This window comes from Bactrocera oleae, chromosome 2, assembly GCF_042242935.1.
Source record: "Bactrocera oleae isolate idBacOlea1 chromosome 2, idBacOlea1, whole genome shotgun sequence".
In the NCBI taxonomy this organism is placed as follows: domain Eukaryota; kingdom Metazoa; phylum Arthropoda; class Insecta; order Diptera; family Tephritidae; genus Bactrocera; species Bactrocera oleae.
This window is the reverse complement of record NC_091536.1, coordinates 2,677,825-2,691,926: the sequence shown is the minus strand read 5'-3', so window position 1 is coordinate 2,691,926 and position 14,102 is coordinate 2,677,825. Positions and strand designations below refer to the sequence as shown.

The following is a 14,102-nucleotide window of genomic DNA, read 5'->3' as shown; positions in this document are numbered from 1 at the left end:
ACAAACAGACACTCTCTCTGTCTAGTAAAGAATTTAAGAGAAGAACATTCTTCCTTTCTCAAGTAAATATTTGAAAATGGAAGGAGCTCTTATAATTTTATATACTAGAATATTTTTCAAAAACATTCACCCAGACATTTTACTGAACTTAAAAAATACCTTGCTGATTGAGTTGGTGTATTGGCGGCGGATACTTTGCGACCCTCCAAAGTAGCTAAATGTTGTTCCAAAGCATCCAAGAGAGAACTGGGAGCTTTAGTTAAATCAGGTATGTCACCTTTATCAATACCAACATTCTGTTTTTAAGAAAAAAGAACGGAACAAAGACGAATATCATATACATAGGCGCAAATATGTATTTTTCAAAAGATCGCGCCTTCATTTTCACTCACCTCAGCGACTTTGAGAAATTCACCAACACGATCCATGCGTACCAAAAACTTTTTGTACAGATCCAAAGCATCGCGTGCATGCTTCTTGTTCATATCGAAATATTTCTCGAGCAAATTAATGATGCCATCATTATAGCACGCAAACAAACGTATCAAGTCGCGGAAGAGCAGCATAAAACTCATGTTGATGACACCTGGCGGATGTATGTGTGTGAAACGCAAGTCATTGAATGGGGAAGAAAAACCAAAAACAAACGAGAGTTGCCGAATTAATTACCAAAAACGTACAAAATATCAAAAACATACCGTTACTTAAGTCATTGGCTTGACAATCGAACTCCAATAACGCATCCAACTGCGCCTGAAGTACTGGCAATGTCTTAAGCAGTTTATCGGCATTCATTGTCCGCAGAGAACCCTCATCTTTGCTATGGTGGGCAAGAAAAATAAATTTAAATTATAATTTGTTTTTTAATTTTTTTTACTGCATGACTGCAGTCTGCGGCGCACTTGAATAATCATACAAGCACACAACCATACAAACAGGCATAGTTGTTGGTGCATAAGTAGAATATTCTATGATAATTCATATAAAACTTACCCGCGCTTTACTTTGCAAAAATCAAAAGCCATTGCACGATATGAGAGTGACTTCTCATTCAAGTATTTGGCATAGCGTCGTATGAATGGAGACATGTCATAGCCTGTGGGGGTACGAACAGGAAAAAATTAATGCATTTGCAATCAGTGTTAAGAATAGTAATTATTTTAATCAAGAAGCTACAGAAAAAGAGGCATAGCTATTAAAGAATTTCCATTACAAAAAATACGAAATTAGAAAAATACGAATATTTAAATTTGGCTAAACAAAAGTTCTACTTCTAAAACTGAGAGTCTTTAAATACACTTCTAGTAATTTCAAAATTAACTTCAATTGTCTAGTAAATCGAAAATTGACATTTAAAAATGAGACATATTTTTAGGCGCTAAACACTGTGTAGGGTATTCAGATGTAATTTAACAAATAGTTGAGCTTAACACGTTACATATTTATATAAAATATTTTACACTTTTATGAGATAAAATAAAAAAAAAAAACGGGCGATTTTATTTTTCAAAAAATGCTTACTCATGCAATAAATTTAAAGAAAAAATGTTTGGAAAAAATAAAAAGTTTGCTTAAAATATGTTGTTGAATTATGTTTTGTTAACGTTTTTTACCGCTCCTCACTGTCGTTAGTATGTAATATAGTGCATTTTCAGTAATTTATTAATAAACTTATGATTTCAAACAATTGTTAGTGAAATACAGTAAACACGCCAAATATATACAATGTTACTTGTGTTCCACAGAAATTCTGCTTACCGTCTTTCATAGCATTTAGTATAATTGCAATATGGACAAGGTTTTTGACATAAAACTACAAAGCTGATCAGTTAATTAATTACTTCTACTAAATGTCGTCATCGAGAACCCAGGGTATACTAACTAATGTCAATTTAGGTTTCTTATTCCAGATCTTTATTGGGGACCATGGGAAAATATAGATATTACGATTGGAAATTGCTAAGCTAAACGCAATCTACTCAATTCTGTACTAGCAGGTAAATTAACTGTAGTAAAGATAAGTAAATAATATTCCGTTAGTGTACATTTTTCTTCAGAAAATCATTTAAATATTTGTTTCTGAAGAGTGAAAATGTCCTGGACAAAATATTTACTAAAGTCTCTTTTGTATTATCATATATTTTAGAATAAAAACAAGAAAAATATGTTACTTTTGATTGCAGCGAAGCTATAATTCACAAATACAAAATAATCCATACAAGAATTTGATTTAAATCGGTCGATTTGAATGGCGGCTAAATGCTATAGTGGTCCGATCTTAATAATTTCTTCGGAGATTGTACCGTTGACATGAATAATAATACATGGCGAATTTCGTGAAAATATCTTGTCAAATACAAACATTTTCCATACAAGGACATGATTTTGATATATTGTAGTCAGTCGTAATTTTTGATGAATTTTTTATTACTACCACTCCCCCCCCTTGTTTTAGTATACAGAATTGTCAAATTTAAGCAACTATATATAACTATTTTGAATATAAAGTTAACGTCGTTGCCTTTAAAAAATGTTTTCGTGTTTAATTTTACCAATTTCAAGTATATTGAGATCAGTAGCCATACATAATACTGTTACAGTAGTCATGACCGGCAATGGTAGTATTTCTTGCCTTATTTGTCAGACAGTTAACCTATTCTGCAGTAGTGAGGTCAATTTTGAATTTTTCAATCAAAATAATGTTTGTTTACAGACATTTCACTTTTATTTTCTGCCTTACTTTCCAATCTAATAATCGTTTGTTTTTTTACATTTTTAAAATAATTTTTCCAACAACTCAGAAATATATTTATATTTAGAATTTGGAAATAATTGTTTCTATTGAATGTTAAAAATATAAATTTTAGGGGACATAAAAAACGATAAATATACTTGTAAAGTAAATGGCAATTCACTGAATTCATTGCCCCAAGTGAGTAAAAGTAGGATAAGTTTTTGCTATGGTAAACTCCATGCATCTAAGTAATATTTTAAGCAAAACATCAATGTGGTCCTCAAAAATTATTTTAAATATAAAACTACATGCCAAATTAGTTTAAACTACTATATGTATATTTATGAAAATATCTATAAAGCTTGGTTTAAGAGTGCTTTTAATAAGAGTGTCTTCAATAAGCAATATATGTAGCTTTTTTTTTGCGTATTTACACTGATAAAATTAATTATTTACAATTAGTTGAAAATATCGCTACCTAATTTCTTTTATTTACAGCTAATAGTTTCGGTGATTTCTATAACCAGTTTAGAACTAGCCTGAGTGCAACAAATCAAATACAATAGTTAGAGTTCAATTTCAACTGAAAATCAAATGTACAGCTAAAGCAGAACTTGGGATATTTAAATCTAGTTATTAACAGCGAAGTACTCACCCATTCTGCCACCCGGTGCCGATAAGCCATCTTAACACATTAATTAACAATTAATTTATTATACAACAACAAAGAACCAATTAGTCGTTAATGTGTGAGTGTGTGTGTGTGTGAAGAGTATCATTTGTTTGCGGCATTTTATTATTTACGTAATTTTGTTAAATAACAATTTTAATGTTATTCAAGATTGAATGCATTTTTGCACATAATAAGCCGTCATTTGAAAAGTTAGCAGTTTGAGATTTTTAAAATATTTATATATTTATAATATTTTTTTTAATTTGAAAATATCCGATTTAACGGGTAGATGTTGGAGAAGGATAGAGACGAAGAAAAGAGAGAAGAAAAAAGCATATGTTATTATTATTATTTAATTTAATTTTTATAAATGCATTTAAGTGTGTTAATAGATAAATAATTGAAGCAAAAGTGGGATAAGTGATAAATGAATGAATGATGCAAATATTAAAATAATTTATTTTAAGCTTTTAAAAATAAACAAACAAGTTAATCCGTTATTTTATGAAAAATGCTGAAGTAAATTCATTTCTGTCAAATGATTGAATTTTAAATTTACAGAAAAATTATAATATATGTATGTGTCTGTATAAAGTATACATATGTATGGGTGTAATTTTGAGTTTATGAATGAAATCATGAATTCAATTCGTACACCAGTGTAAAATGCCAATCACAAATTGGAAAGTGAATTTAATTTCATAAATATTGTGAATAATGCGGATCTGCATACACATACATATACACATATTTATGCAAGAATGACTGAGTATGTATGTATGTATTTCAACAGCAGTGACAGCAGTTTACTTGTAAAAATCTGAAGAGATTATGTGTAATATTGTGTAATGATTGCCAACCCGTGCAAAATTAATTTCATTTTTCTTTAGTCTTCTTGTTATTATTTGCTTACCTTGCACCCCGCCTTTGTCCAGAAAATTACTGAGATTAAACGTTGAGTTGCTGGATGCTAAATACTGCATGAATCGCTGTGAAAAACAAAAAGGGAAATAAAAATTTCGATAAAATATGAACTTAAATTTTGAATAGAACACATCATTATTTATGTATATATGAAAATATCTATAAATTTGCATAATCTTAATAACCAGATTACTAATTTTTACGGAGCGTACCGACATAGTTCAATCTGCGCCAACATGTGAGAAAATTCGTAATTTCAATACATATGCACTTCATAAAATGAACTGGCTCTTTGTATTGTCAAATACATTCGGTTCTATGAGCTAAATTTCGAGAAGATTTATTGTCAAATAAAACAGTTTAGGTACGGCACTTTATAGGTTTTCATTTAATAGCGTTTTGTGGGCGTGGCAGTGGTCCGATTACGCCCATCTACGAACCTGTTCTCACTTTTTTGCCAAGTTTCATCAGCACAGACGGGCAGATGGACAGGCAGACAGTCACTCGGATTTTAACTTATCTCATCATCCTGATCATTTATGCGTATATAACTCTATATCTAACTCGATTATTTTTAAGTGATAACATACAATCAACCGTTAGGTGATAAAACCTAATATGCTTTGTAGCAACATGTCGCGAGACTATAAAAATCCCAATCTATAAAAAAAAGTACTCAGGCTACAAGCAATAGAAGTTATATAAGCAATACAAGTGACAAAACGCCCCGCATTCGAATATATGCTCATTTATACATGCATATGTAAATATGTACTGCGGTACGCCTATTCTTATACAATTTCATTGCTATCAATAAAACACAATTACTCGGCCGATATCATACAATGTTGATTCAGAGTTGTACCGACTCAAGTTAGACATACAAGTATGTATGATACTTACAATGCATGCAGATATACAAGTATTATATAGAAACATGAACAATATATTGAACTAATATTCAAAGCATATTTAAATACATACATACATATGTATGCACATACGAGAAACAAATGTGTAAAATAAAGCATTTTTATTTCGTTACTCACCTCATTGCCATATGCCATCAAATGATGAGTGGTTATCAGCGCTTTATAGACCACCACCCAGTTGGTATTCTGTGAGCGTTCAATAAGTAAATTGGCCAAATGTGGTATGGAGACATTCGGTTCGTTCGTGCAATGTACCAAATCTGCAAGGTAATAGAAAACGAAATTAGAAATAAATTATTTTTAATACTCGCAGTGTCGAATCTATTACTAATATTACCTAGTAAATATATACACACCATTTTTAGACAAGAATTATTCAATCTAAAGATAAGAAAATAATACTATTCCTTCCTTTGGATTAATTTCCTTTTATTAAATTTGTTTTACATTCCTTAGTCTTTTTTATCTTTCTTTACTTATCTCGTGTATTTCTGGGTTCAATAGGCAATCATCCAAATGGACTACGCGCGTTGAGAAAATATGGAAATATTGCAAATCTGACTCATAGCGACTTTTTTCTACCTATTTTCAAAGTAACGAAAAATTTAAATAACGGTGTATCGCGCTTACGTAGTGCGTTCGAAAAATAACGTTTGCGCGGTCAATTTGAGAAAACTGTTCTTATTTTTTTTTTTGCAAATTAACACAAATTCAATGGCGATCACTAGCGCGTGCAAGTCGATCAGATTTTCCGATATTCTTAATGTGTCACGTCGTGCCATAAAATAAGAAAAAATAGTGCTAAGTATAAGAAACATGAAACCATCAGTTTAATGTTGTAAACTTTTCGTGATCGAATTGCATAATGAAAAATTTTACTTCATAGGATTATTTTTTTTGGTATACGTAAAGGACTAATTTTTGCTAATAAAACAGCTATGACTGACCAGTAGAAAATCAATACTCGCGGATTATCGGCGAGATAAGTCCAGCTATACTGGAAAAAGTGGTGCACAAATACTTCAAACTAACATATCTCATTTTAATTGCTTAGCATTATATAAAAACATACATTCATAGTCTCTGTAAAATTAATTAATAATAAATAAACCCTATATAATGGAAATCGTATTCAAATTGTTGAACTGTTATAGCCAAACAAGTATATACAATATGTACATGCATACATATGTGCATAAGTACTTATCTCGTAAAATTAATAAAATAAAGAGTTGCAAGTGTTCATATGTATAACTTATATTACATGTATTATGTATAGGCACATTGCACTCGCTTTGCGAAACTTACAAGCGCATAACATACGGCCGCTTATCAGCGCATTGAAACATATAGAATTGATAAATACACAAAAATAAATTTAAACAGCTTCCTTTCAGGCTAGCGATTTCTTCACTCTTATCTGTTCATATACCCTGAACAGGATATATTAAGTTTGCCACTAAGCTAACATCCAGAAGTAAACGTCGGAGACCCTACTAAGTATACATACCATATATATAAATGATCAGCTTGGCGATTCGTCTATACGCCAACTATTCCCTTAGTTATTGAGATATCGATCATAATCTTTGCACTTGATCCTTCCTCTCCCAGAAGCTTCTCATGTGTCGGAATAATCGATATCGGACTGCTATAGGATATGTTGCCATACAAACTAACCGATCAAAGTACAGTTCTTGTATGGAAAACTTTTTTTTTTGACAAAATATTTTCACGAAATTTGGCATGGAATATTTTCTAAAACAACATATTGTTTAGATCGGACCACTATAGCATATAGCTGCCATACAAACTGACCAATCAAAATGAAAATAAAGATCTTTTTATACAATTTTATGGCTCCCTTGGAGAACTTGTCGGAAACGGAAGAATTCTTTACATATGGTAACTCTTTTACTGTTTGGGTGACTTACATATTTATAAATTAAATATTATAAATGTTAGTATTATCAGTCAATAAATTACATAAAACTAAACAAGTAATGTTATCGGCAAATTTTTAATATCGCGGAGTCTACTCAGTACTTCGACTTCTACGTAATATTTTTACACGAAACGATATAGATCACTGGAATAATTAAAATTAATAACGAATTTCCGTTAACGGTATTTTCCTTCCTAATCTTTTAAAATTGCATGTTTATTTGTGAGCGCCCAATTAAAACAATATTTTCACAAAAGAACGCCCCTTGCAACATCGTTTGTCAACAAAATAAAAGCGTAAAGCAATACTACAACATTCTGGATCGACCAGCTGCGTGCAAATTGATAATTTGCATATAGAAATATATGATTAAATACTTCGATTTTATTTACGAGAGAACACATATTTATGCACGATTTTATTCCAATATGAACAAATACCCACTAAGAAAATATAGGCAAACATGTGAAATTCGGACAAGTGTATTATGATAAATATTTCGGTTGACGCGAAAGGAAAATGTAAAACGAAAGACACTCATCGAGATTTATTCATCCGAATTCAAATGATTATTTTTCGTGTATGTCGATGCCTTTGAAAAATAACAATAGCGAGCGAGGAAAAGGCCAATGGCTACAATTAATTAAAGCAGATTTATAAAAAAAATATTGACTAAATTCTAAATTTTGGAAATACAAGTAGCATTGAATTTTTGTTAAAGAAATTTTGAATTATACATCATTACAATTAAGTATATGCTTAATTAAATATTAAGATTGAATAGATATAATATGTTTTTGAAATTACTGTTCTTTTTGTGACCTTAATGGCATACAAATGATCTATTTTTAGAACAGGTCAATAATTTGAGGAGCTTGCTTTAACATTTTCATTATTCTTTAAAACAACTGAAATCGATCATATTTTATTTCAATTAATTAGCATACACTTTAACTCAGTTGAAAATTTGACAATTTGACTTTTGCAAGCAAAGCGTTCCCATTCCTACAAGGTTTTTGCTTGTAATACAAGTATAAATAAAACCAGCATTTTCATTACTTAAACTTCCGACGTTGTTGTCAACGTGCAATCTACGCTGATTTGCTTTAAAGGGGCGTTGCTCATTACCATAATAACGCTAAATGTTTGTTCCGACGTTTATACTTTAATGAGCGCCGGCTTAATTTAATATAAGTGCTTAAACACTTCCACTGGACTCTGTAATGAATTAAGTAATATGAAATACATATAATACAATAAATTATTTATAACTTCGTGAATATATTTACACAAATCAGTGCAGACATTTAACAGTACAAGTATATACTTAAGTGTATGAAGAGATAAATCTAAGTAATTGATTTATCTGATCATACAAATACAGAATTTTAGGTCTAGGCCGGTCCAATAAATACTTGACCTACAAATGATAAATAATAATTTGGTAAATGACGATTAATTTTTATACTTATGCAACATGTTGCTACAGAGTATAATAATTTTGTTCACTTAAAAGTTGTCAAACAAATCGAGTCAGAAATAGGTTATATTGTATATACATAAATGACTGTCTGTCCGTCTGTTTGTGCAAGCTATAACTTGAGTAAAAATTGAAATATCTTGATACACATATTTCTTTGCGCAGTAAGACGGTTGATATTGTAGATTGGCGTAATCGGACCACTGCCACGCCCACAAAAGGCCATTAATCGAAAACCAATAAATTGCCATAACTGTCATAAGCTTCATAATAAGATTCCATTTATTTGGTACAACGAATCGCATTATTGACCAAACCACTAAAGCTATAATAACCGAATTCCATCAAAAGAAATCTTTTTAGAACTCCTACCGACAGGAAAATGGATGAACTCGGATGATAACCCAGCCCACTCCCCACTTAACGGTTTTTATTCAAACTACTAATAGTGCGATAACTCATTAAATAAACAAGTCAGAGACTTAAGTTTTATAGGAGTCAATACGAAAATTGGACAATGGACGTGGCACCGCCCACCTTTAGGTGAAAATCCATATCTCGGGTCTTACATGACCGATTTCAACTAAATTCGGTATACAACACTGTTAGAATCGACTGTAGCTCATTGAAGCTTGACGACAGCAAGGCAGACCCGCGAGTAATAGAGCACAAATGGAAACGTTGTGTGTGAATCACGCCAAATGGCATAATAAGAGCATAGAATGCATTAGCGGAACATATTTACGTTATGAGAGTAAAATTCTTCTTAAATTTTAATGTTTTAGTGCGAAAATAGGCAAAATCGGACTACAAACGCGCCTTCCCATAAAACACAATTTTAAATGCCATCTGATTCCTTTACTTTCTTTTCCTGATACTAGTATGTCTGTATGTCAACAATGGGTTGAATCGCGTCAATACTTCTCTTAGCCGCCATATACCTGATAAAAAGATTTTCCAACTTCCGGGTGACTTTATACCGCATATACCCATCATTATGTGAGTTATCTCAATGAAAATGAGAGAGAGCGTTTTACTCATAACAGTATACCTTTGTGCCTAAAATGGATAAAATTGGGCGAAAACTTGATCTAGTACTCATATAATTATTATCAGGATTTTTGAATATCCGACTGACTTTATTAAATATGATTGGTGATGGTATGTGAGGTATCTGAATGAAACCCTGTAATAATGTATTTCAATAAATAACGACTTCCGTCTTTCCACCTGACTTTAAAACGTACAGGTTGGTCAAAATGTGATATTTTAATGAAATTAAATAGACAAGTTTTCTTTAAAATTGTGTGGTTTGGCGCTCAATTATATATATCTTGGTGTAAGCCTCACATACCTAATACAATAAATTCCGATGCTCTGGTTGACGTTTTCCACATCATCTCAATATCTTAAACCTAGCCTTTTCGGTCGAGTTAATATCACATACATATATCACATTTGAAGATGTTTTTTATATAATTTTAGCTGACACGAACTAAAATATAGCAATAAAACTGAGTCGAAGTTTATGACCTTCACTATAAGTCAAGACAATACCTAATTTGATTGTAATTTATTCATTAAATTATTTCATCGAATAATGGATTTTTAATTATTTCGCAACATTTTTTAATACAAAGTTTGCCACCTAAAAAGAATTTGACGGTTTTGATTCTTGCAAATTGCAAGAGTATAAAATGTTCGGTTACACCCGAACTTAGCACTTCCTTGCTTGTTTAACATAATGTATGTTGTATGTACATATGTTTTCTTTAGGTCTGGACAGTAGGCTTCCATGGGGCGGACAACACCTACTCAAATTTTTTGAAAAAATGTTTAGAACAGTCTTCACCTTCTTTGGATCATGAACAATATTTCATCCAGGATATGACCCGCACAGTTATTGGATACGCCTGCACATTAAACACTTTTTTAAGGTCTCTATCAAAGAAAAAAAGGGGCACCGTATACAGTATCCAAGAGCTCTTTGATTTCACTGCACGATTTCCCTCGGACGCAACGCGCTTTCACACGTGGTAAAAAACAAAACTACGGGTGAAGTTGTGACAGTGGACATCTACTAGAATGTACTACAGCATACATAAAGTATTTTGGATTTTATCGACGAGACACACCATGCCACTCGAATACGTCACTTAACTTCATTATTTCCATATTTCACAACCTCAAGACGCCACCTTCACAAACCTCAGCCCATCGCAAACTCCACCTATGGTTATATGTACATACATATATCAATATAATTTGGGCCGGTAGCGGAACTGAGTCAGTTGTGTGTACGAATTGGGTCCCTAAAGTCAAAAATGTTCAATGCAAAGTTTTTAATAAAAAAAGAATTTCATCTCGATAATGGTACTTCAAGAGATAGGTAACAAGTGAACCGTTAGTATGTGTACAAACGTAAAATGTCACTACTGAATATCTCATACAACCGATATTTATCGTAGGCCCTCCGAGGCACCAGCGGAAGTGCCATAGCTGTCAAAAAGACAAGAAATGTTGTGAATAGCAATGATAAACATTTTTTGCCTAGTAAGAAATCAAAGCATCGTACATATTTACTAACACATAAAATCAATAAGAGCGAAACAATAAGCGCAACTAGCGTACGAACGTACAAATAGCAAGCAAACAAAAGCGAACAAATAAATTATAAGAAAAATCGCACATTTTGTTGCAAACAATACCTTAGCAGCGACGAAACAGCGACTATATTTAATAATTTTTTTTTCTTTATTTTTTATAAAACATTCTTGAATTACTTACAATTTTAAGTAAAATGATATTCGAACTAAATCCTTTGCGTTTAAAAGAAATAAATGTGATAATATTTTGTGTAAATATAAAAAAATAAAGGTACCATTTTTATTAGAATTATTTTATGTATACTCGTATATCATTACATTTAATACCGCAATATGTTATTAAAAATTTAAATTAAATATTTTTGAGCATCTTAATTTTCTGACAATTTTTCAAAATCCGAGCTCTCTTGCAACCATGAAAAGAATTTAAAAATGAAAAGGAATGCTGAAAAGGGTAGCAGCGAGCTGTTACGAACAAAAACACAAAGCGTGCCACCCGAGCACGAGTGGCACGGTCCTTTCGTCTTTCCTAGTCGTCCCCTCGCCCACAATAAACCGGTTTGGGTTACAAAAGAGTCTGTGTGTGAACTGGCACTAATAGAGCACAAAATGAAACGTCTGTGAGTCACGCCAAACGGCATAATAAGAGCATGGAATATATTATCGGAACATGTTTACGTTATGAGCGCAGACGCTAGCGTTGAAATGTAGAAAATCCTATTGACAGTTGTCGTAAAGTTTGTTATGTGACGTATATTTGTCAGTTATTAACAACGCAAAGTAAAATGCAAATTTTAGCAAATATCAGAAACAGAAAATCGAACTGCGTATAGACACAAACAGTTACAAGAAGCGAGTGTAAATTCAAATGGAATAAATTAGTGTGACAAATGTGAGTAGTGTACATATGTTTGTGCGTATGTGGGTACGTGCGCAACTCATCTAAATACTAGGAGATAGATAGAGTTAACATAATGGAAATCTGCATAAATTTAGAAGACAGTGACCCCAGTAACGAAGATCTAACTACACATGTACATACATATGTATATAGTATATATTGTTAAAAATAACAAAACAAAAAAGCGTTAACTTCGGCTGCACCGAAGCTATAATACAATTCACATATAAAAAAGTTTCCATACAAGAACTTGATTTGGATCTTTGAACTTACAAACGTTGACACACTCTTCGATAGGCGTACTAATTTACTTGGTTTGGCATACGTCGACTAATATTTTGAAATTTCGTTTGACGTGTAAAACGACAATTTTGTTCAAACCCACACAGTTCTCGTGCCTTAATCCAATGCATATTTCGAATATGACCAGAAGCCAAATGACCATAAGCCATTCAGAGTCTTCGGAAGCAGAAATGAATACAACAACTTTTTTCATTAATTTGAAGGTTTTTTACCATTATTAAAATTATCAGATTTAAGTCGATAAATTCTTGCCATTTTGAGGGTAATGTCAAGCTTTTCTTCAGGCGGATTTTTTACCAGTAAAATCATTCGCCATAGACAAGAGCAAGTAGTAATCACTTGGTGCCGAACCAGTCTATAAGATGGATGTTTAAGAACCAACTAAGCTCTCGAAGCTCCTGGCGAGTCATTATCCGTGTATGTGCCCTAGTATAATCCTTTGGAAATTGAAAATCATCGAATCACTATTAGGGAAATTCCAGAGGATGTTGACATATCAATTGGCTAATGCCATTCAATTTTCTCGAACGTTTGGGGGCATGAAACGTGCGGCATCGAAGTTTATTCTGAAATTGCTAAATTTTCTTGCAAAAGCATGTCGCATTAGCATCGCTCAGGAGGCCAAAAACAAAACCGTAATCATGCCTCAACCATCGTATTCACCAGATTTGGCTTCTTGCGACGTTTTTCTATTTACAAAACAGAAGAAACCTATGAAAGGAAAGCGTTTTGCCGCAATTGATGAGATGAAGTCAGAATCGAAGAAAGAGCTGATGGCCATACTGAAAAGAGCATTTCAGAAATGCTTCGAGGATTGGAAAAAGCGTTGCCACAAGTGTATAATGCCTTTAATTAAAAATTTTGCAAAATACTGCTCTAATAGTGAAAGTAAAGATATCTTAAAGTTACTTTGGTTGACCCAGATAAATTAATACAAGTTGTACCCTGAAATTAGAAACTTCAAATAACGATAAAATGGAAATGAATACTACGCTGATTCATTACTAGGATAATACTACTCATACTTTAACTTAAGCGCACGTAAACTACTTTAACATATTGCCACATAATATTTGTTTCGCTCCCAGCTAAGAAAATACAATAGAGAACGAGCTTGCGCACATTGGTTTCTTATTATCACGTGTAAACATATTCTACACCCCAAGCCCCAATGTCAAGGGGAAGAACTACAAAACCAATAGAAATGGCAGCACCTCACTCAACATTTAATGCAATTGGCAATAATGAAATAAATAAATGAAACTCTCGATTATAGTATGTCTTTGTGTCAAAAATGGGTTGAATCAGATCAATACGAGTACTTCCTTTAATATAAAATTTTGCCAACACCTGAAGTAATTTCCCTGGATTCGATCTTTGCAAGTTGCGAGAGTGTAAAATGTTTGGTTACACCCGAACTTTGCTCTTTCTTACCTGTTTTTTAACGATTTTACTTTATTCATGTCAAGGTTTGAAATCCCGAAACCTAAAAACTGTTTGTATTTTTTAATCACAAGTACCGGATTGAAACTTAAAACAAACATCTTAACCCCATATACCAAATTGAAAAACAAAATTTGTAATTTGTGATTCGGTAGTTGGGA

The 14,102-nt window shown here is 32.2% G+C and overlaps 1 protein-coding gene across 21 annotated transcripts in view; it reads right to left on the bottom strand.

The window, feature by feature from the left end:
- Window positions 1-14,102, bottom strand: part of lap (phosphatidylinositol-binding clathrin assembly protein lap) — a 35,090-nt gene that overhangs the window by 16,017 nt on the left and 4,971 nt on the right. For 19 of the 21 annotated variants that reach the window (XM_014242997.3, XM_070106779.1, XM_070106801.1 and 16 more), the window contains exons 3-9: window positions 5,381-5,523; window positions 4,321-4,396; window positions 3,390-3,419; window positions 994-1,096; window positions 699-820; window positions 393-586; window positions 160-296 (exon numbers count right to left, since the gene is read on the bottom strand). In XM_014242997.3, coding sequence (XP_014098472.2) covers window positions 160-296; window positions 393-586; window positions 699-820; window positions 994-1,096; window positions 3,390-3,419; window positions 4,321-4,396; window positions 5,381-5,523 — 805 coding nt within the window. The remainder of the gene's footprint in view (window positions 1-159; window positions 297-392; window positions 587-698; window positions 821-993; window positions 1,097-3,389; window positions 3,420-4,320; window positions 4,397-5,380; window positions 5,524-14,102) is intronic. The other 2 variants (XM_070106764.1, XM_014243011.3) reach the window with 1 other exon arrangement.